The 22,991-nt window shown below is 27.5% G+C and overlaps 1 protein-coding gene across 2 annotated transcripts in view; it reads left to right on the top strand.

The window, feature by feature from the left end:
- Positions 1-1,510: 1,510 nt before the first annotated feature.
- Positions 1,511-22,991, top strand: part of LOC116772177 (G-protein coupled receptor dmsr-1-like) — a 32,896-nt gene continuing 11,415 nt past the window's right edge. For both annotated transcript variants that reach the window (XM_032664265.2, XM_032664264.2), the window contains exons 1-2: positions 1,511-1,618; positions 20,877-21,243. In XM_032664265.2, coding sequence (XP_032520156.1) covers positions 20,953-21,243 — 291 coding nt within the window. In that variant the 5' untranslated portion in view covers positions 1,511-1,618; positions 20,877-20,952. The remainder of the gene's footprint in view (positions 1,619-20,876; positions 21,244-22,991) is intronic.

Below are 22,991 nucleotides of genomic sequence, written 5' to 3'. Positions count from 1 at the left end.
ATATATTTAATATATATTTTTTTTAACATAAAATTTATGACTTAAGAAACTGGTGTTCAACTTAAATAGAAACAAAATAAAACCTGTAAAAAATAATTCAAAAGTTTTCATTGTACTTGACAATGAACTTATTATCAATTTAATTTGTTTTAATTGGTGTTATGTGAACAATATTACACAGTCCTGAATACGTATAAATATAATTCGATAGAAATATATATGTATGTATATATTATATACTTGTAGGATGATGAAGCGTTGTTTGTTTTAATAAAATAAAACCAGATTTCAATGAATAAATTTCATTTATAATTAGTAAACAGCGCACGTCATTCATTGTTCTATGGTATAAACGATTTCGTTGGCTTTTCCAGCACATGTTACAGTAGCACATTGCATTTCGAATAAAAAATATTGTGGTTTATTAAAATAAAATTTTTACGTTCACACGTGGCTGTGATTTACAAATTTAATTCCACGTTAATCTTGTAATTTATTTAAATAATTACAGCTATTTTTTTTTGTTCATATAGGAAGTTTATATAGATCGAACTAAAGGCATAATAAAAAATTATGTTCACAAATGCGAAATGTAATTTTAGATCGATATAAAATATCAACTCATTAAGTTATCAAGAAAAAATACAATAATTTTTCAATACAAATCACTGCGAAACCAAAAATATAATTCTTGACAAGTATCTACTATATATAAACATAACTTTGGAATAGTGTATTAATATACTTAAATTAAATTAGAACATTGGCATGACACTAAGTGACGGCTGTATGCTTTACATCTTGTTAACACCTGGAGTTATTGGTCACCTATGTTGATGTTATTTCTTGTTTGATTGAATAGTGATTATAAATATTTCATTTAATCTTAGTATTTTCTTAAGAAGGCAATCTATTCTGCTTATTATAAATACAAGCTAAGCTTGGATCCCGGACCGGATTAAAAATTTTAACTATAAACAATAAACAAAAATATATCTATCGTTCTAATCCCTAGATATTCTTAAAGAAAATATTAAATTCCCCAGATTTTTTTATTATCACGCTTAGGTTTTTTCGTTATTAAATTTAGCTGAACATCGTTGCTTTGAGTACTAATTATATTGACTCTATTTAATAAGCTCCTAGCAATTATATCCAACACATTATTTTATACTCTGTTTATTTTGAATTTATTTATTCAACAAAATCAAATATATCAATTTAGTTATTTGTAAATAATTAGGTATTACAGTTATTATTTTACTTATGAATATGTTAAACAAATACAAGAGATTGTATTTATTTTTTTCAAACGTTTAATTGTCAATGTATGTGTACATACCTAAAAAAAGGCTGTTTTGTGAATTCTAATTAATTATAATAAAATTATGAAACAATGAAAATCATGGTTCACATCTCATTTCAAAGGCAATGTCACTTTGGTTTGATGAGGACAAACAAGTAACTGGAGTCTAGTGACTGTTGTACACAAACGTTTCAGTAGCGTTCGTATTGTCAATGAAGGAAGTCGTCGCGGACACTTGCTTGTAAACTTTGAGTCTGTCCTAATAAGTTACATTACATCGTGTGTAATTGGTGTTTATAATTATGTTTTAGGGTAAGTTTTTTCCCATTCTTATATGTTATTTTGTAAAATATTTACGGTTCCTTTTATTTCAATATATTACATTTTTTATTATAAGAGATCGTAAATATACAGAAATAATTTAAACATACGATATTAAAATTATTCATATAGCGTTTCTTCTTTGTTATTCATGGAAATTCTACGTTTTTCCGAAAACAAACATTCGGTTTTAACCATTAAACATTATTCGGAAAAGCTTTTAAGGTAAAACGGACATTTTCGTGTAAAATTCATTATATCAAAAGGTTTTTGTGTTTATTGACGAAGAAGTGACGAAAAAAATTAAATCTACATCTTTTTTTTTTTAATAAAAAGTGCGTCAAAGGTCAATTTTACAACAACAGATAATTTATTCACACCATGGATTTATCTCTATTATTGTTATTAACACATCATTAACATTTTAATTATGTAAATTCGAAAAATGATTAAAATAGTTGTCACTGAAAATAAACGTGAAAAATATTGTCATCACAATTAATGTCTGTGTTATAATATTGATAGGAGCTTTTTTGTTATATATCTGTCATCTAATATATATAGTTCTTATATTAGACGGTATATATACTAATGATTATTTCAGGAATCTATAAACAATTTCATGGTACACATTACACGTTTATTGCAAGCCCAGATATATTTATGATTTCATTCAATTTATTTGAAAATTTATTTGTTATTAAATAATCTATTAACACATTAATGGTTACGAATGGCTTTTAATTTCTCTTCCTGCTTAAATAACAAGAAAATCACAGAGAATTTCCTATTAAAAATTCTACCGCGGAAATAAAATGTTCTGCTTAGTAAAAGGAAAAAAATTATACATAAATACGAAAATAAAATAATAATAGAGAAGAGACACTTTTATATAGAATGTAATTAATTATTGCACTATGCTTTTTTTTAATTCTCACGTTTTTAAACTATATGTATAACATTTTCATTATAATGTGGACACCGCATGTTTTTGCATAGTTGAAAAAATTTTAAGTAGAAAATTTTGCGTACCCATAAAAATTATTTCAAAATGAAGATTATATAACTTTCGGTTGATTTATAATAGGAAATTTAACTCACCATTAACGACTACAATTATGCTTCTTAATGAAATTATTGATATATTTCTTCTACGTTATGTCAGCCATTTTGTTTTTGTTTTTGATGTGTTCAGACATGTTCTAATGGATTGTGGTCAGACGATTGTAACGACGAATCCACAAGATGCTCTAAGTCTTAATTATCGTTTCAACGCTTCCTGGAATTCCTTTGGCTTTATAAACGTTATAAATGTCAGCTTCTTGAAATGTGATTGCGATGGTTGTTTTCAAAAACTGTATCTTCACAAGCTGTGAAACTACACTAAAATAAAAATACAAGACACAAAGCTATATGGTCTTAAATCTTCGTAAAGTACAATTGTGTGTCATAGGTTCTTTGTCTAAGTTTTATTAATACGCCAAATTCAATAGAAAGCCATAATTAATAATCCGTGCACTATCTGATGAGATAGTGATAAAGATTGGGTGTGTCTAACACTTTGGGACAACACTTAATGTCATATTTCGCTATAATAACAGGAAAAGTAGAGTTTGCTTAATATTGGCTCGTTTATTCGTGACATTATTTAAAAAAAACTGTATTATAATGTCTTATTGATTTACTTTAATAGGTATATAATAATCTTAACTTTTAAAAGATTACAAGGTAAAATAATTATACTTAAAGATTTATATTTAATTTTTTTTAATTATAAAATCAATGAATTATTTCGTGTCGAAAGGAATTTTAAAATACAATAATTAAATTTAAGGATCAAAGAAAAGCGTTTATGTTACAGAGTTCAAATGAGATGAGATATAAGAAATGTTTTCTTACGAGGCTTTATGAGAATTGATTTAGGGAAATAAAGCAGAATTGTATAAATAAATATATTATTGATGAGCTTGTGTCCATCAAATTTGAATATAACACGTGAATGAGTGTCTGTTTGTGCCATCAATAACTTATGAACCTTAATATAATGTTTTAATATAACGATAACCGTAATACATTTAATTAAGTTTTGGTAACTCTTTAAAAACTTTAAGATAAATAAACAAACATAACTATCGATATTATTAATTCATAATTGTAATACAAAAGTATCACATAATGTGTACAACGTAGTCTTTATAATGTACCTAGCATGCTTAACGAGCCAAAGAGTTACCTAACAAGATGCTTGAAATAAGATTTTCCATCATGAATTCAAAGAATGTCTACATACTTTCTAGGTCACTGGAATATTTTGAAAGCTGTTTATGAATAAATTTCTTTGTTTTATGAATTTTGTATCCTTTAGTATCAAAGGAGTAATTTCTGTTACTATCTAAATAATTTTGATCCTTAAATACCTTAAATTTAAAAGAATTTTTATTATTTCTTTGTAAATAATAAACAAATAAAATGGCTTCACATCGTTATGTTATTTGGTTATCAATGTGAATGTCAAGGTTTTTGACTAATATTGTGTACGAAGCTTGACCATTGACCGAAATTCCATACATTTTAATATCCTATTTAGGATGTAATTATTTTATTATAACAGTTTTGTATGTATATATACATATAAGTGCAAAACAATGGCTGAAGGGTTGCTTTAGATTATTCATGCCTTGTTACAAGATTTATAGTCCATCTAAATATCTGATGTATGTTTTTGTACGTGTTTTCTATTAATTTTAAAGGACTCATTTGAACGGACCAGCAAAGTCTCGTATTGGAATGTGAATGTAAAATAAGTAATCATACATTTTTATTATCTTAGTGACGTCATAATCATCACTAATACTGCTTAATGTTTAGTCAATCTTAAATATATAACAACTTTATACACAATATATGTATGTTATATATATTAGTTTATAGATCACTTATTTCTAGCATGTTTCTTTGGTATAACATAAAATTCAATTCTCTTATGAGATATCTAAAGAAATAATAATAGACTTATATATTGGTAAATAAAATAATATGTTCCATATATGTATATAATAAATGAGGTATGCAAAAACAATTAATTATTATGTTGCTTCTGCACGCCTCAATTAATAAGTACCACATATATGTAATAGACTATATGAATACTGTGAACGATAGATAATATAAGAAAAATAGGGGTGCCATCCTCGAAAAGGATTCCCTATAAACTATAATAATATTTAAGGCATCACAGCTGCGGGGAAAGTTATAATAATGTTGCACATCTCAAAAAGTTACCCTTGTCTTCAGTAAATATCGGCTGAATGTTGTAACTTTTCTTGTTTATAAACTGTATCGATGTGACTATTTTTATGACGGCACGTGAATCTTTATGTACATATAAGATATATTTAAATTCTTTTTATTTTATTTATATATATGCTCATTAAAAAGCAACAAAGGTATAGTTTTTTGGTGGTGTAATGTAAAATGGAATAATTGTTTAAAAACGTTGAGTATTTAATAATTTACAATCCATTTTTCACTTAAACTGTAGTAGAAAAATATGGAAGAAAGTTACACTACAAAGGTTCGTCCCTAAAGAATATTTGGGTCCTTAGTTATTAAACTGGAATTTTATCGTATTCTATCGCACTTTGGTCTCAAATAACCTAGAATTTGGAATTCCTACCTACATGGTTATATTAAGAATTCCAAATTCAAACGAATTTAATATTAACGACTGGGGATTTTTGTTTCAAATTTAATATTTCATTTGTTCCTTGTGCCATGTTTTTGTGTGTCACTTGTTCAGGGGTCGCGCATTTTTCGCTATTCTTCTTTGCAATCTGTTTTTTATAAAACGGAAAATTTGAAACGAATTCTATTTATGACTAAGAGTTCGACTATGCATTAGCGTTGTAGAAACAGCTGATTAAATTAAGGGTAGAAATGTAGAAGCTAATGAAAACACGCCACGATTTCAGTTTCAACTTTTCGTGCTAGAAATTATAATCTGTACAGCAAGTTTCGCAGATGAAAAGGAATTCAAGTTAACAAAGATGTATTGAAAGCATTTGTAGAAGTAGATCAAATAATAAAATCTGCTAGCAGCCGACTTTAGTGTACTAGTAGGATCAAAGTAGATTCAACTCGATTGTTTTAAAACAGTTATAAAAAAGAGTTAACAAGTGGGTGTCACAAAAGTGAATTAAGCAATCCAATAACATATTTAGGGCTTAGTTAACGCTGGGCTAATTTTCTTTATCCAGACTTAATCGTTACTTCTAATGAGGAAGTTTAAATGAAAGATAATTTATTAACAATGGCAAAAATTAGAACACTAGAACTATTTCTATTTACAAAGTCTAAGTAACGGTAAACACTAAGGTACCTGCAAACTTTCAAGTTTGCATATTTCCCTCCTGTTACATGTAATAAACCAATAATTGTTTCCAATTTGAAACAGATACTCCTTGGAAAATGACGGTTATCATAAAAAAAAAATTCACGCGTATTAGTATCCAAGAATAGAGTCAAGGATAAAGGCCAACTGAAACGTAATATTTCATGCAACATAGGCGTAGACATCGGTAAAAGTTAGTATTGAATAAAATATACAAATAAAGCTTCAAGTTTACCTCGACGTATAAATATGCCCGTGAAATTTGTTTAAATTTGTATAATTTATTAAACGTCATAAATTTATGAATAATTACGATCCGCCATCATAGCGCTTCTCTATTCATAAAATACACATAGCATAGTAACATCGTCTTCAAATAATCAAAACAGCAAAAATAAGTCTAAGAAAGGTCAAAGCCCACTTATATAGATTTATGATTACAAATTAATATAAATTCTACAATGGTAATGAAAAACTATCATTATCATCATCATCATCATCATCATCGTCTTCGCCGCAAGAGTCTTTGCAGACTCGTCGTGGTCATCACGTATCAGTGATCCGTATACATGAGGACTTTCTTGGGAAGATAGTTGCTGTGGTTACCAATAAGTTAAACTATTATCAAGTTAAACTATTATCATTAGTGTAGAATTGCATTGCAAGGCAAGGTGTCCTATTTTGGTTCACATCTTTTCAATAAAAACACGTTAACGTCCAAGTACGACTTCATTCTTAAAAATACTATATATAATAAATGTGTGTTTTTGTTAACACATATTTCGTTCGTTTTAAAAGAAAATATCCATGAAAACGAAATAACTTTAAAAAAATATACGCATTATATATTATGAGTGTATATGATATACAGAATACTAAGATTTTTTAATACCAGTTATGTATACCATTTATATTTTTTTTATTATGTACTTTATAAATAAAAAATGCGTATATATTTTTTTAAAGTTATTTCGTTTTCATCGATATTTTCTTTTAAAACGAACGATATAAATATAATATACTGCATGTTATTTAAATAACAAAAACTTTAAGACTCAACTAAACTGAGCGTAACAATTTACTAAAAGGAAATCTATTAATAGTTATTCACTTGGCTTTCCACGTGGAAAATGCTCGCGTTTATTGAAATATTGGAATTGACAGAGTTTGACATCTTAAATCTTTTTTGTATTAGGTCGGTATACGCTTCAATAAATTTAATGAAAGATTAATTTGGTAAATATTTGTAGTTTATTATAGAAGACATTTTCAATTAAATGAATCGAAATATAGGCCTATATAAAAAAATATTTGATTTATTACTACAAAATAGAACATTGATACATCCATTTAAAGTGTGGTAGATTGACGTCCAATTTATAAACGAAGCAGACAATTTAGGAATATATTTGATAGTCATTGTCCATTGTAATGTTATTTGGAAGATAACACAATTTTATTGAATCAAATTATCCAGTTCTCGTATTTGATTTGTAAATGACGGTTACGTGTTTTATTTGCTTATAAATAACTTAAATTATTAGCCTCCTATCAGACACTTTTTGACACACAAGGAAAAATGTTTTTTTAAATGAAATAAGATGCAGAATTCCGAGCAAGAATTAAAATATTTTATTTAACTAGTACATACGGTGTAGTTTATAATTAATGGACAGACATAAATGAAAAAAAAAATCTTTAGATTGATTAAAAACGGCATATGATTTGTATTAATAAGAAATTATTTATAGGTTTTATTTGTGCTTGATGAAATTAAATAGCTTTAAACCAGTGAGATATTGAGAAATTAACACTGATTTCAACGCAAAAAGAATTTTTTATTCGTTCAGGTTGAAATAAAAATTATAATTGATTTATGACGGTAAATGAAAAATGGTAATCGACAACGGAGTTTTCTGAAAGTTTTAAATCGGTATAGTGCAATTATAACGATTAAAATGTGTAGATGACGTGAAATCTCTAATACCCATTTATGTGGTATAGAAATAAAAAATACAATTTTATTAAGTTTTAAGGAACAATAGAGTTAATACTGATGCATCTGGTGGTGTGGTTGTTGTCATAAAGGTATGTCGACTAATATGTTTTTTGTCCTAGAAATTGGAATCTAAAAATGAAAAAAATGTGGAAACAAAGATTTGAGTTGAAAAAGCAATTTATCGCTTCCAGCACCCTCTTTTATCAAACGAAATTCACCCCAAATATCAATTTCATCTGAGTATTCTGAAAGATTTTTTTTGTCCCCGTTAAGCAACTCAAACACAAACTGAAATTTAACGATTACTACTATAATCTAAAAGCTACACGTTTAAAAAATAAAATAACCGATGATGTATAAATTGAATTTAAAATAATATTCTCTTGATACTTGTATATTTTTGAATGATACTTGTATATTTTTGAACTAAAACATTTTAAATATAATAAACGTCCAAATATTATTTAAATATTCAGGCCATGAAAGGATATCGAAAGGATTTGATAAGGTCATTGTTACAAACTTCTCATACGTCTTAGCAGTTTTAGTCGCATTATAGTTATATTTGTAGCCATTCTAGAGCCTGGCCTTTTTATACTTTTATCCGGAATTCTATAAAAAGAACGATCTATTTAAACGCCTGCTTGAAGATATACAAAGGCTATTATTATCCTTCCAACAACTCTTTTAGATCATCATTTTCATAAATTTATTATTCTTTCAATAGTTAAAAAGTACAGTTTATAGAGAATTGATATCTCTTTGCTTCATGATCTTGGATGCATTTGCAATATTTTTGCAACTCACTATAGTCCATGTTATTAAAGGAAATTTTAAAAATTTATTGTTCTATTGTTCTCTATTCCACTATATTTTTTAAAAAGGAAGATAAGCAAGTTACTCCAGCCTATCTGTTTGTTCATGAACGGTGAGATGAGAATTTTTAAAGTATTATTACAAAATACCATTGATATACAAAGAACATTTCAAGTTGTATCACTTATAGTCTGTGGCAACTTTTTTGAAATTCTTGTACTACTTTGAAAAATGTAAAAACTCGTGGACTAAAATTTTTCACGAATTAATAGCGCGAGCGAGTATTCATAACAGCAGTGCTAAAATTACGAAATAAAAGAGTCGCAACAGTAATTATAGGCCAAAAGAGATTCATTTTGAAACTTTATAACTGCTGTTTCAATTTTAATTTTATAAATGAACAGTTGATAAATGGCAATAGCTTTTAGTACACCTGAAATACGAATTCCTAATAAATATGTATGTTTTAATGAAGTAACGGTGTCAGCTTCTTAAGATGTACTAGACCTAAATAAATATCAATAGGATAAAATAAGATTACGTAACTCTTCAATTCCCATAAGAGGAGCGAATTGAGTAGAATATATTTTTTTTATGTGAATGTTGGCAAACGAGCGGACGGTCTACTTGATGGGCAGCAGTCATCGTCTCCCTTGGACATTCGCAACATCGTTGTTGCGAATGCGTTGCCAACCTTGGTTGTTTAAGACGAGGGGGGGGGGAATGAGGAAATGGCAGAAAAGGGTGGAAAAAGGGAAAGGGCAACCGGCTCTCTCACTCATCGGACGAAACGCAGCCATTAAAGACTGCTTCACGACGATCTTTTGTGGGAGGGTAGTACTTCCCTGGTCGAGCCAGCCTATGTTCGAGCTGTACTTACTTAACCACAGCTAGGGTAGAGCCTACAGCTATCAGTTACTTATTTTTTGGCATAACGCAACTATTTAGTCCAGTTTTAGCTACAGGAATTTATATGAAGATTAAATAATTAATTAATAAAAAATTAATAATATTTCCGTCTTTAATTATTTACAACAATATTTGAAACTTGCATTTTAATATAATGTTAAAACTGAGGAGTGTCATTAGACGGTAAATCCACTATCAGTAAAAAAAATATTCACTTCTTTTTTGAAGACATCGAATTGTTAGTATCAAGACAGACAGACGCAGTAACACAAAGATTGAACACTTTTATTATGAGTAACGACGGAAGGCCTTCACGCACCTAGTTGTCCTATGATAAAAAACGATATCCTACAGACTGGGAATTCGATTGAGATTTTTATTGGGTTTGTTAGGATATTTTTAGTACACCCTATGTAAATATATTTTTATATTACACATTGATCGTAATAACACCCAATTTGAGTTAAGCACGCACTGAAAAAAAATTCAAAACTCCATTTATTTTTACAGGATATTTGTTTCAATTGGATGTTGGTTGTCTTGTCAGTTCAGACAATCTCTTCTCTATGTAGTAATTTATAATTATGTACATAATAGTTTGAAGTATATAGTGTAAATTAGAAAACTTTATCAAAACTAAATAAAATGAAATACATTAGTGTCTTGAAGGATTATGGGATTTGATACCATGGTGTCCAGTCCCCGTGTGTATGGAACGTTTATGAAAGAAGTTGAATTAGAACGACTTTATCTCTTTCTTAAAAACTTATTAACATTTAAAACTTAATGATTCTTAAGCCAAATTCATAAAATTGTAAAGGAAAACAAAACAGTTTAATGGTAAAACAGTAATGAGATATCTTATACACTAATAAAAGTAGATTAGTTATGAACAGCTGACAATCGAAAAAAGGAGAACTTTATTAATTAAAATATAAAAAATAACACAATAAAATTATTTAAATAAATAAATATTATCATTTAGAAACGGTGAATATTCAAGTAGGTGTAGAAGAAAAAAAAACTCATGATAGAAATGGCAGGTTATTTACAATTACGTGTTGTTAGAGAAGTTTAGTCTGCAAGTTTTATAAAAGTGTTATTGTTCTTTGGTCCAATCTGGCTTCGCTTATGTGTAGTTCACTTCTAAGATATCATAAAAGATACGAAGAATCGCGGTAAATCTCATTTTGTCAGCAAAAGAACCAGCCAAATGGTAGGTTATGTATGGTAGTTAGCATGTAATTTTGTAACCACAAGTGTCCACTTGAATAAATTAAACTTAAAATTGTAACCTGGGTTCTTAATTAATCCTCATACGTTAGAGAATTGGCGTCTCTTTTAAAAGTGCCACTTAATTATTAGTCTCCAGGAGGTGGAGGACTTGCAACGGATAAGAGTAATGCTTCTAATGTTGGTTAATGCTTCTAATGTTGGTTAGATGCATTTTTAGTGAGACGTGCAAGCTCTGTACAAACTTGCATTTTTCATTTGGATCTATTAATTACTTGTTTATAGAGTGAGTGATAAATATAAACGAATGTTGCCTTGAAGCTACCACCAAATAATTAACCTATATTGACCGTGCTAGTAGGAGACAATGGGAAAGTGAGGACCCCCCCTTCCCTCATCTTCCACCCGGCCCGGTGATCGCTATTGAATCCTCTCACCCGGTCCTCAACTGGTACCAAGGAGATGTCCTGGGATTATGTTCAGTTGGCGGGGCACCCTTTCGTGGGTGGGAACTTTTATAAAGTATGATGAAGTACGGATCAGGTCACCATAGTTTAGTTGGCAAAAGCAAGTGGGATACGATGTCATAGAATTCGCACCTTTAAAACTGATGTATCTATTACTCTTTTACAGTATTTTATAAAGTATAAATAATTAAAATATTGTAACTCGTGTATGTTTCACTTCAATTGACGATATTGATCGATTCACGACGAAATTGGCAAGGAATAAAACACGGGCTTCAAAGGGAACTATTACAGAACTCTTAAGCCGATTTCACTGATAGTTATTACTTATTAGAAAATAGATTCGAAATTGGAATATATTTTGTCTGACCTTATTTAAGATACATTTCGGTTCTTTGATTGATAACGTTATATATTATGTATAAAAGATAGCTTGAAAGTGTTATAATTTTATCCCTTATTTCCTATGGTTATTTAATGGTGCAAAAGATCGGTAATTTTATATTTTCGATTTAAGTTCTTTAAAGTAACTAGATTATTAAAGAATATAGTTTTATTAATTTATAATTATATATTTGAAAAGAATTCATAAATTCTGCAATAATTATTCACAAGCCAAATAACGTGACCCCATAATACATTTTATTTATTATTAAAACACATATAATTATATGTGAAAAACTTGTTAAAATGTCCGCTAGTTTAACGGACAAACTATGAATAACAGATGAAGAATTTATTTGCTACTGACGTAATTATATCACGTTTGTAGAACCTCCATCAATGAAACTTACTAAGTAAAAAGTTTGTGGTTACTGAAGTTTGTAATTGAAGGAAAAAAAAAATGTAATTAATGGAGACACAATATTGATCATTCGTTTAGTTTTCCATGCTGTTAAAAGTCTTAACAGAACGTGATAGTATCACACCGATAGTACAATCGAATTTCAATTTGATTATAGTTATAACTTACACTTGGGGCCAGTGACATTGTAATCAAGCGATTTTATCCGAAAATTGAGATGGAATCGAACAATACGGAGGATTTTAATGAGGCTTCTTGTTTGTAGAGAGGCTGCTAGCAAGCCCTCTAGGAATACATTGAAAATGAATATTCTGCAAAATTATTCATGCGTAACAAATCTGAAAAGTTGGATTACATCACACCTAACTAATCTATATTTATTTTAAGGTATTTATATTACTCTTAAAAGTTAAAAATATTATTTTAATTTATAATAGTGATCCTTAATAATTCAACCTTTTTTTTAGTTTTCATTCGGATAAGTCAATAAACATCTATAAGTTTCTTATAAAATATATCAAAACCCTCTCCATTCCATTTTGATATTTAGTAGGTGACAATGATAAAATAGTCCTCTCTAGCAAATGTTCCAATCACCTTTATGTCTATATGATTAGAGGGGTAAAAATCCAATTCTGATCCAATTTTATAAGCTAGGCAACTTTCTACCAGTATTTTGTAGAACGGAATGCTTTATATTTTAATTTGCAACTCCTTAAGTTTTAAAGGGTCGTTAATTTTACTTATTTGTTTATGATTATGTCATGGTAAGACCATGCCTAAAGAGCTTGTCGTAAATATATGTGATTCTATACAAAAAATATGTAATACTAAGTGAATTTACAACAGAGTATTTACTTTAATATCATAAAATCTGTCTAATAATAAAAAAAATCTTGACAAACAGGAGGTCAAATGAGATATTTATTTTTATACTATTATAAAACTGTGCCATATGTTTTTATATATTGAATAGTTTTTCATGAATTGGTCAAGTACTCAAAATCTGGCAATAAAGAGACTGCAGTATTGCCCAAAATAGATTTGTTGTTATAAATTTAACCAACATAATTGTATCTTTCTGAATTGTTGCGTTTCCTGTATTTAATAACATATATGAGCCATGTTTGTTATCGTATAAAACTAATTGTGTTTATTTTAGGCATTAGTATTAAACATGGGAATTTCATTTTTGGTTATATTTTTTCTGTGTTCATATTTGATTAGCTTCCTTGTAAAATAAATAAATAGGATTGATGTTATTAATAAATATTTAAGACGAGCCATTTCGTGATACATTATTGCTTATTACAGTACCACGTAATGGTTGAGGCAGACTACACTGAAAACGCTTTCAGAAGAAATGTTTTTTTCTGATTAAATTGAATATGAATGAGACTTTATACTTAGGACACTTTATGAATTACTAGCATCTTTCTAAGTCATATTATCAGACTGAGGAGAACACACAGTAATGTTTCAGGTTCGTGTAAACGCAGAACTTCTGTTATCTGTCAAGGTTGTTAACTTAATTACAAAAAAAAAAGAATTCGTTCATTTTCTTCAAAATAAATTAAACAGAAAACTCAACACTAATCACTTTAATTGTGTAGAAATTATACATTACATTATACTATTAATTTATAAATGCGTATCAAAATATGTCGTTTACTTTATTATTGGGGGGTCTCTACTTATAAAATATATTTCTTTTTTTTTAATAATAATATTTGGTTATTTAAATTTAAAGTATATGTAATTGATAATTTTATCATATAAACATATAAAATCATACTTTCGAACGCTGTGTTTTAATGACTTTTCAAAGACGATAAAAACGTTGGCATTTTAATGGTTTTTAAGATAATCAGGAGTACACATAGAAATAAACTATACTTTTCATTACGATTGAATCTAAAACAATATTTCAATTCAAAGAAGCTTCCGATATTTATTTTTCACTAGCATAAATGTTTTGCTTTTTCTTTTAAGTCGTTTTAATTACTTTTTTGAAATAATTTTCATAGAGACTTTCTATAAAAAAATTCTGTCATAATATTTAATAGCTTAGAATATATTTTAAATATTATTCTTGTATTTATTTTACATTTCACATATGTACGTATGATCTTGACGTTAAAAATATATTTTATACGGTTTTAAAATAGTTTTTTTTCCATACAATTGAATTTTTAACATTAATTTTATGAAAAAGTTTTTAATTAACATTAATTTTATGAAAAAGATTTTATTATAGAATGAAATTTCTTTTGTCAAACAACTAGAACACTTTAATTCGGTGGTTATAAGTTCGAGTATTGTTCGTATCTTTGAATTTTCATGCTATATTTTTTATTTAGATATAAATTCAAGAACTTATATGTACTTTTAAATATCGTTATGCAGGATAAAAGGTTTTATCGCTCAATGATTCATTGAGGTACGATTGAATGTTCTATGAATAACAATAACAAAGTGTAACGAACCTTCAAACGTTTGAAAAATAGTCATCTTTTGAATATTGAAGGAACTAAGTTACGTTAAAATAAAATAAGACAGTGTTAAATACTACGAATTGTGGATAGAAAATCATAAAATATTTTTAAGGTAACTTTGATTAAGTTATATTGGAGTTCAATGATCTAGAAAAATAAAAAAATATTTTTATTATATCTTCTGTCGCTGTTTTAGCGAAACAAATTTCTAAATATTGAAATTATTTCATATTTTCAGATAATATTTTTTCCTTACAAATTACGATTGAATTATTGTTGAAAGGTACTTATTACGTCGAGCTTCATTCAGCTGTTTATAAGTTTTGTGTGAGAATTTTGCTTAATTTGAAATTGAAATAACGAACCGTTTAATTATGTAATTTAATTTGAAACTATAATTTACTTGATAATTTACTTTATCATTTTACACCGATGTATCACCGTTGTTTCTGAACTGAAATTTCCTTTGTGAACACGTTCGGAAATTGTCATTAAGTTCTAACTATAGGCAATTTAGAACCTTTAATTTCTAAACATCAACAATCTTTGAGTTGCTCATTCAGAAATTGAATTTAATTCATAAATTATTTTAGAAAAGATTTATTGTTATTTTTTTATTTCATTTTATACAAGTCACTAATATAAAAACACACATAGAAGCTTATAACAATAATTATAAAAACATTTGAAACTAAAAATTAAAATAAAACATAAAATAATAAATTATATATACAAATTATTTGGTTGTGGTATTGATATTTTCCAACATTGAAACATGAAATGACGTCGCTACTGAAATATCCCACAATACTGACTGACAATTTTGAATTTGTAAACTGAAAATCGTTAGCTACTTCCTTAACAGTTGTCAATAGAACTTCAAACAATTTATTTATTTATTGTAATAGGAGCTGGTAAAAATATAACTGAGTTAATTAAAAAAAAAAAATTCAAACTCCTTCGTGTTTCCTTCACACAGTATTCAAGATTATAATTCGTCCAACAAATAGAAAGATTGATATTGGCAAATATTCTACGGTTCCAGTATGAATGAAGACGTAGCATAAAAAATAAATATTAATTACTATATAATTTCATTTTACTGTACAATACTATTATTTAAATTAAAATAAAATAACATGGTAACTACATTACTGATTTATTTTATTAGGATTATTGACTATTTGGTATTGATATTATTTTATTATTAATTCTACATTAGTATGTTAGGCTGTATCCGGTTTATCCGGATATGGAAGATTTCTTTATTAAATAATTTGCAATCATATTAAAAATGTTATTAAGCAACAATTATAACAATATGTTATATAATGCGTTGTTTCATAATAAGATTTATTTTTTTACACATCTCAGGATTCTTATAAAACGCTTTAAAGGAGGCTTATGGAGGTACATAGAAAGAAGTAATGTACAAGATTTTATATGTGTGGGAAGCTCCTTATATAATATACAGTACAGAAATTGTTTTCTATTTAACTTTTCATATCAGCAAGTATTAAGTTCGTTAAACAAATAACAGACATTGTTTTATTCATTCTTTGGTAATCCTTGTTGCATTACGTTTCTAGGAATAATAATTACTTACTTCTAGTAATTCCTTTTACAAGAGGAATAACAAACACATCTATATTAAACGATTTTAAGATCATTGTATGTGTATTTTAACAATATTTCAGAAATAAATTTGACAGACAGTTAAGACAACAAAAAAAAATTTTTTTGTTATCTTAATTTACAAGTCGGTTAAGGTCTTTCTGTATAATGGTGTGATGTTCTTGCAAAGCTTCCCATGATAATGTTATACATTTTTTTTAAAGGAATATAAAGTTTTTGTTAATTAGAAGAAACCTTAAAATTGCAAGCTATATGAATCACACCCCTTTAATCTGAACCGACATATAAACAATGTAGGTACTGTACTTGTGGAAACCTTAACAAGTTTAGTTATTTTTTTCAACGAAAATTATTAAAAAAAAAAAAAATTATGATGTACGTTTAAAGTTACGAGCAGGTACAAAAAAAAAAATCTAGAGAAGGAATCTATACGGCATAATTTTGAATCGTAACACTACGAAGCGTTTCCCGTTTCTCCTTCAATTAATTACATTAATAATATAATGTGTAAAAGATTTATGGATGCAAAATTGTTGACGTTCCTCATGGATTAACTAAGTTAACGTATTAACGATCGTAATGGTATGGATTTTGAAACTGAGATTTCCGTACAAGAAGTTTTCATGAGCGATCTTAATTTTTTATAGTGTTATCTTTTTATTTAACAGTTAATATTTGCTAGCTTATTTTCATAAAAGAGATATATATATATAATATGTTCTCACATAATTTATTCATAATATAATGTGATAGTAAGGATGTTTGAGGATATTTAAAAAAATATGATATTTATTTTGGGATACTTATTAAAAAATATATATTATATATGATTTTAATTTTATGAGGGAAGACTAGTTCTTACACAACAAAATCTAAAAGTTTTAACAATCGTAAAACTTTAATTTAAACTGATTTCTATTTTCGGAGTCATTAGTAAGAAGTTATTTACACATTCTTTGTTTTTTATCCTGGTGGATAATTCTAGAATGTTGTCGGCCTTGCTATTTCTTATTTGGACACATTATTTTTATCTGTGTTTACTTCATCTTCTCTTTCTGTTTAAAATTAAGACATTCAAATCAAATATTTAATTATAAACATACTAGAGCACTTTGTTAACATTTGCATTTTTGTTTATTTCAAAAAACCCAAAAATGATTCTTGTTTTTTTATTTGGGCCTAATACAGCGTATTTTAACGAGGTTATTGTACAAAAATCCATACCAATGATTTAGAAAATTTTCCAGTTGATTTGAATTCAGTTTGAAAACTAATATTGTATACAATATAAAATACAAACAGGAGATCAAAACCGTATTTGGATAACTAAAATTCTTTATTTAAATATCAAATGTGTACATAAAATTTTGTATAAATTGACACAATCACATTTTCCCGTCCTGAAAACTATTACTGAACGTATTGTGCGATCTTTTGAATTTGTATTAGATCTTGTTTGTATACAAAGTGAAAGGATAAAGATGAAAATGGAAGAATATATACAATTTTCGTTTAGGTAATTTTCTTATTTGAAATACATATGTGCTTTTCAATATTTACTCGCATTCTTTAGTTTTCCTATTCGAAACCAAAGTTGTCACGAATAAAAGCAAAATTAACTAGCAAAGGTTGTTGTTGTTGTTAACGAAATAGAAAAAAGCATATTAGAAAAAACATGACTTTTCATGATAGGAGTAAATATTTATACTTGTTGTTGGTTAAGTTTTAACTTTGAGTCGTTTTGTTTATAATATCGACACTTTTCTTTCAAAGTTACTAGCAAATTCAGTTAGTTTAACTTTATTAATCATAGCCATCAATCATACCGTAACGACTACGGATTTGGGATGAATTGTTTAACTCAGCTTTTCCGCTGTCCGTGACTAAAATATTTATAACCATATTTGGTCAATGTTTACATCAATTTATATGATAATAATAATTAATTAATTAATTTCCTTCATTTTATAAAAAGCAATAATAATTCCAATACTAATCATTCAAGTATTTTAATGACTACAGCGTGTAACATTTTAATCTTCCAACATTATTTTAATGTAAAGTTTATTATAATAACTTTCTATGTTATTTTAATAAAATTACAGCGTGTTTCTCTTAGTGATGGATGACTGTCAGTTAGATCTAGCCGTGATAAATGACCACAATACCTTTGATATCCCGGCTATAACTGATAAATCCATTAACATGTTGTGGAAGTATGGCATAATGAGGTCGTATGGCGACTAATGGTGGTATTAAATTTCGCTATGGTCAGTAGGAAATTGGTCCAAAAGAATTAACGAATAGCTACAAACAGTTTTGGTCTGTTGCCGTTGCTGCATTTTAAATATTATGCTGATAGTTTTGTGCTTTAAATTGTAATGGAAATAAGTACCCCGTTAAGTCGAGTTTAACATTCAGATTTAAAAAAATTGGAGTAACATTTTTTCAATTTCGTTTTACTAATGTAATGATCTCTGAATTATTTTTAAATATATATTTAGAACTTTCATAGCAGTAATCGTTACGTTGAGGTTAAAAAAATATCTATTTTGATAGCTCTTAATAAAAACTCCTTTAAATAGTTTTAGCTTTTCTTTATGAATAATTTACTTTAAAAACATCGTCGTTATATTTTTTTATATATAAATAATATTTCGGAATAATTACTTTCTGAATGACTAAATCTACATCATATCAGATACGTTAGTAACGATTTCATGTGTAGCACTGTGGAATAATACCAAATAACAGTGTTGGTTGTAAAACTGACAAGGGCTTAAAGAAATATTTTTGAAAATATTATTTTTTTCATTAACATAATGAACATTAATACAATATACTCTCCACTCTTATGAAATCAAACACATTTTATTTTTAAGATACTTAAAAAAACACACACAGTTTATCCTATAGTAACTTATAAATTATCTATTTGTTATTAAAAGGATGATTAGTTGACTTATCAAATTCTTCATAGAGTTAAGGTCTGGTTACAATGGATGAAGTTACAAGCATATTTTTCGAGGTATGTCAACTCCTTTGTTATTCATAAAATTCCGCGCGGTCATTTGGATAATGAACTACGGATAAAAGGCAATAAACTAGACTTCGCGTTTCGCTGGACAATAGCCACTCGAAGCATGCAGCAATCACTGAATTGAATTAGAGCGCCTTCAAATTCTTTCCACTGATCGTTATTTCCATTAAAGCACTGTGGATGAAGGTTTCCAATCGGAAAAAGGAAAATTCAGAACATTAAATAGGAAATGAAGCTGTAAGATATTTTATAACTTAAATAAGACCTTTTAAAGAAGCTCGACAAGAAAATCTGTAAACACTCATAATTATTTAATCAATATTAAAATATCATTGCTAGAAAATCTCTTACAGGTTAACAAACGTAATTTAAGATTATAATTTAATCGAAAATAAATAAATAGTCAGTCATTATTTTCGACGAGATCATTCATAATTCATAGTTGATGAAGATGATCGTATCATTTTCCCACAGACATTTATCTTAAGAGCCCAATATATAAATGTTAAACAGCTTACTATCTCAAATGTAATTAACTATTTGTCATCATCTTGCCATTCTGAATTGCATCTGGTTTGTGTCGCACATCTCACTATTCCCAATAAGAGGATCTCATTTATTATCTTTTTCGTAATAAAAACTAGAATAAATTTACTTCATGCCTCGAATTTAATGAGTACTTATATATTAAATACTTTTGTGTAAAACTCTAATTTTAAAAGTTGTCGTTTAACTCACTATTTAATTGGTACTCGATCTTTGATTATATATTGGTACTTGTCTTGTATAATGTAATTTTATACATTAAGATGAAATTTTGTTCGACTTTATAACGATCGGGTCTATAAAGGCTTTTTTTTAAATTACATAATGTATGTTTTTACTATAAAATATTAGGTACATAAATAACTAAGAGAGGCCATAAAATTTAATTATTCTCGCAGCTTCTTGAAATATTATTTAATCGGTATTAAAAGTTTAAATCTATATATATATGAAAAATGATACTGGCTTCTGGCCAAAGGCAATCACATTATGTTTGTTTTCTTATACTTTGATACCCTCACTGATAGCGTAAATTATATTTTGTTATTTTGTATAGACTATAGCAACTTTAAATGAAACTACGATTTTCGGTTATACTACGATATTTATTATAATAATTTTTATTACGTTCGATTGGTTTTCAGCAACCGTGATCAAGGGCAGACGAGATGAAAGTTTCTGTCAGTTAGTCTTTTCATTTGTCAAGTAATATAATAAGTCGCGTAGTATATTTAATTATTATTGTTTTATTTTAATGTGTACCCCTGAAAACTTTTGATATAATTATAAATCAAGTTTTACCGAATTTTTATCAGATTATTCTTTGGACGAGGAGTCAAATATCAAAGGAATATGTGGTCTACATAATTTATTACAAACAGTGAATTGGACTAACATAATATTTTGTCTTTCAGATCATTGCTTCGGTGACTTGAAATGGGTAAATCGGTACAAGAACACATTTTGTACGTGTGAAAAACTTTTTGCAAAATGTCAAACAAATCGCAGACTTTATTGGATATATTCCAAGAGATATTGGCGGCGTCTGGTAACTCTTCGGATAGCAAAAGCATCAACGAGTCTCATATACTATCAGTGCTTAAGGAACAGGCATCTAGAGGTAGAAGCGAGAACTTGGGTTCAATTTTAGTCAAAGTAGTCAGTGATGTTCAGAACAAATTGAATCTGTCTATAAAAACTGATACATGCGGATACTGCGACGGAGACTTCAGAGATGTTGTCGAAGCCTACAACGGAATCCATGGATACGTTAGTTTGATAGTAAGTATAACATTTTTGGTTTCAGTTTAACTCTATTTTAGCAATCTTTGTGAAAATGTTAATAGGTATCCATAATAGAAGAATTACAAAGCAGCAAATACAGCGATGTTAAGAAGGCATACATAATGTCCAAAAAGTATCTTAACGATTTTAATTTTCATGATATTTTAATTGCTTACTGTTTAAATTGATCGTAAGATGCTTTCAATTTCTTTACAAATGTTGAGATCATGTTTTGTATATATACTTTTCTTACAAATTTTACTAAATATTTTGCCTTCATTCTACTTTTTTTTGGATTATCCACTTAGCATTAAGGGGGAAAGATGTTTTAGTCACGTTTTTAATAGGAGATCAAAATTCAATGAGAAGAACATTTTAAAACTTGACTGCTAAAGTAGAAGGTTGAATTTATTTTATTGATAAAAAAACAATTTAATTAATAACTTGGAAGTTGCACATTAAAAACTAAATAAATAAATATAAAGCAAGAGGAAAAATTTTGGAATTGCCATCAAAAACCGTAGTCTTCTACGGTGTAATGTTTGTAATTTATAAATAAATAGATGTACTGAACTGTATACTGTATACTGTTCTACTGGTATATATTTTTTTTTATTCCAATCATAGTGAAAAAGATGTAATCATATTATGTATTAATTATTTCACTAAAGATGAATTGGTATTGTAATTTTCTTTCACTGTTATCACGGTAACTCTGTCATAACCTAAAAAACATTTTGTCGCTTGTCATATTATTACTTAGTTTAAATCCCTTAAGCTTTGTCCCTTATTTGCACATTTTACGCGGCCCTTAGCAGCGTAGCGCCTTTATTATTTGGAAGTTCGTCAACAATTGAAAGTCTTGTAGTATAGAAATTAATTGTTTAGCACCACAGTAAAATCCTTTAAGGTTGAATTGTTGTAAAGCATTTAGTCGGCCCCTGTTTAATTTTTTTTTCATTAAATAAGTACGTAAAAATAAAGTGTGTAAAAGCCACGGGTAACTAAAAAATCTATTAAATCAAAACATATCCATTAAGCTTGTTTATATAACAGTTCTAATTTTCTTATTGAGTGGTCGACAATGACTTCTAATACGAAGTAGACTTTTGTATTTTGATAAGAAAATAAATATATATATTTCGTTTCTTGGTCATTTAAATTGTAAACATAATCCAGTTTAAGAGATATTAAATAAAAAAATATATATAAATTTTATATATTGTATTGTAGAAGTAAAATATAAAAGTGACAAAAACTTATAGACATCTATTTTTATAATAAAACATACTACGGTTTTTATAACGATGAGAAAAAAGCAGATGTGTTATTTTAAAAGATTGGAGTTAAATAAAAAATATTTTTTTATTCTTTATTATTTTATATTCTAGATATGTAGATATTTTTTTCTTTTGTGAAATTGAGTTTTTTACCACTTAAAAGATGTAAAACGACTATATATATACTCGTATATTGTATAAGGATTTTTAGGTCAATATAAAATCGTTACTTCGGGTCTTTGTCTGTTTATCTCAATATTTCATGGTTGTTATTATTACTGTTATTTGAATACGTCGCAGAAAAGTTTACATGCCTTACATTACTATAATTAAAATTGACTAGAACAATCACTATGTGAAATTCTATTGTACAAGTGATTCAGTCCCTTTTGTATAAATAATTATATGTGATGTTGGTTATTTGTAATGTCCAACTCCACTCTCTTTAATCACGATGATAGAACA

The sequence above is a fragment of the Danaus plexippus genome (genome assembly GCF_018135715.1).
Source record: "Danaus plexippus chromosome 16 unlocalized genomic scaffold, MEX_DaPlex mxdp_23, whole genome shotgun sequence".
Lineage (NCBI taxonomy): Eukaryota > Metazoa > Arthropoda > Insecta > Lepidoptera > Nymphalidae > Danaus > Danaus plexippus.
This window is presented reverse-complemented; position numbering and strand designations above follow the sequence as displayed.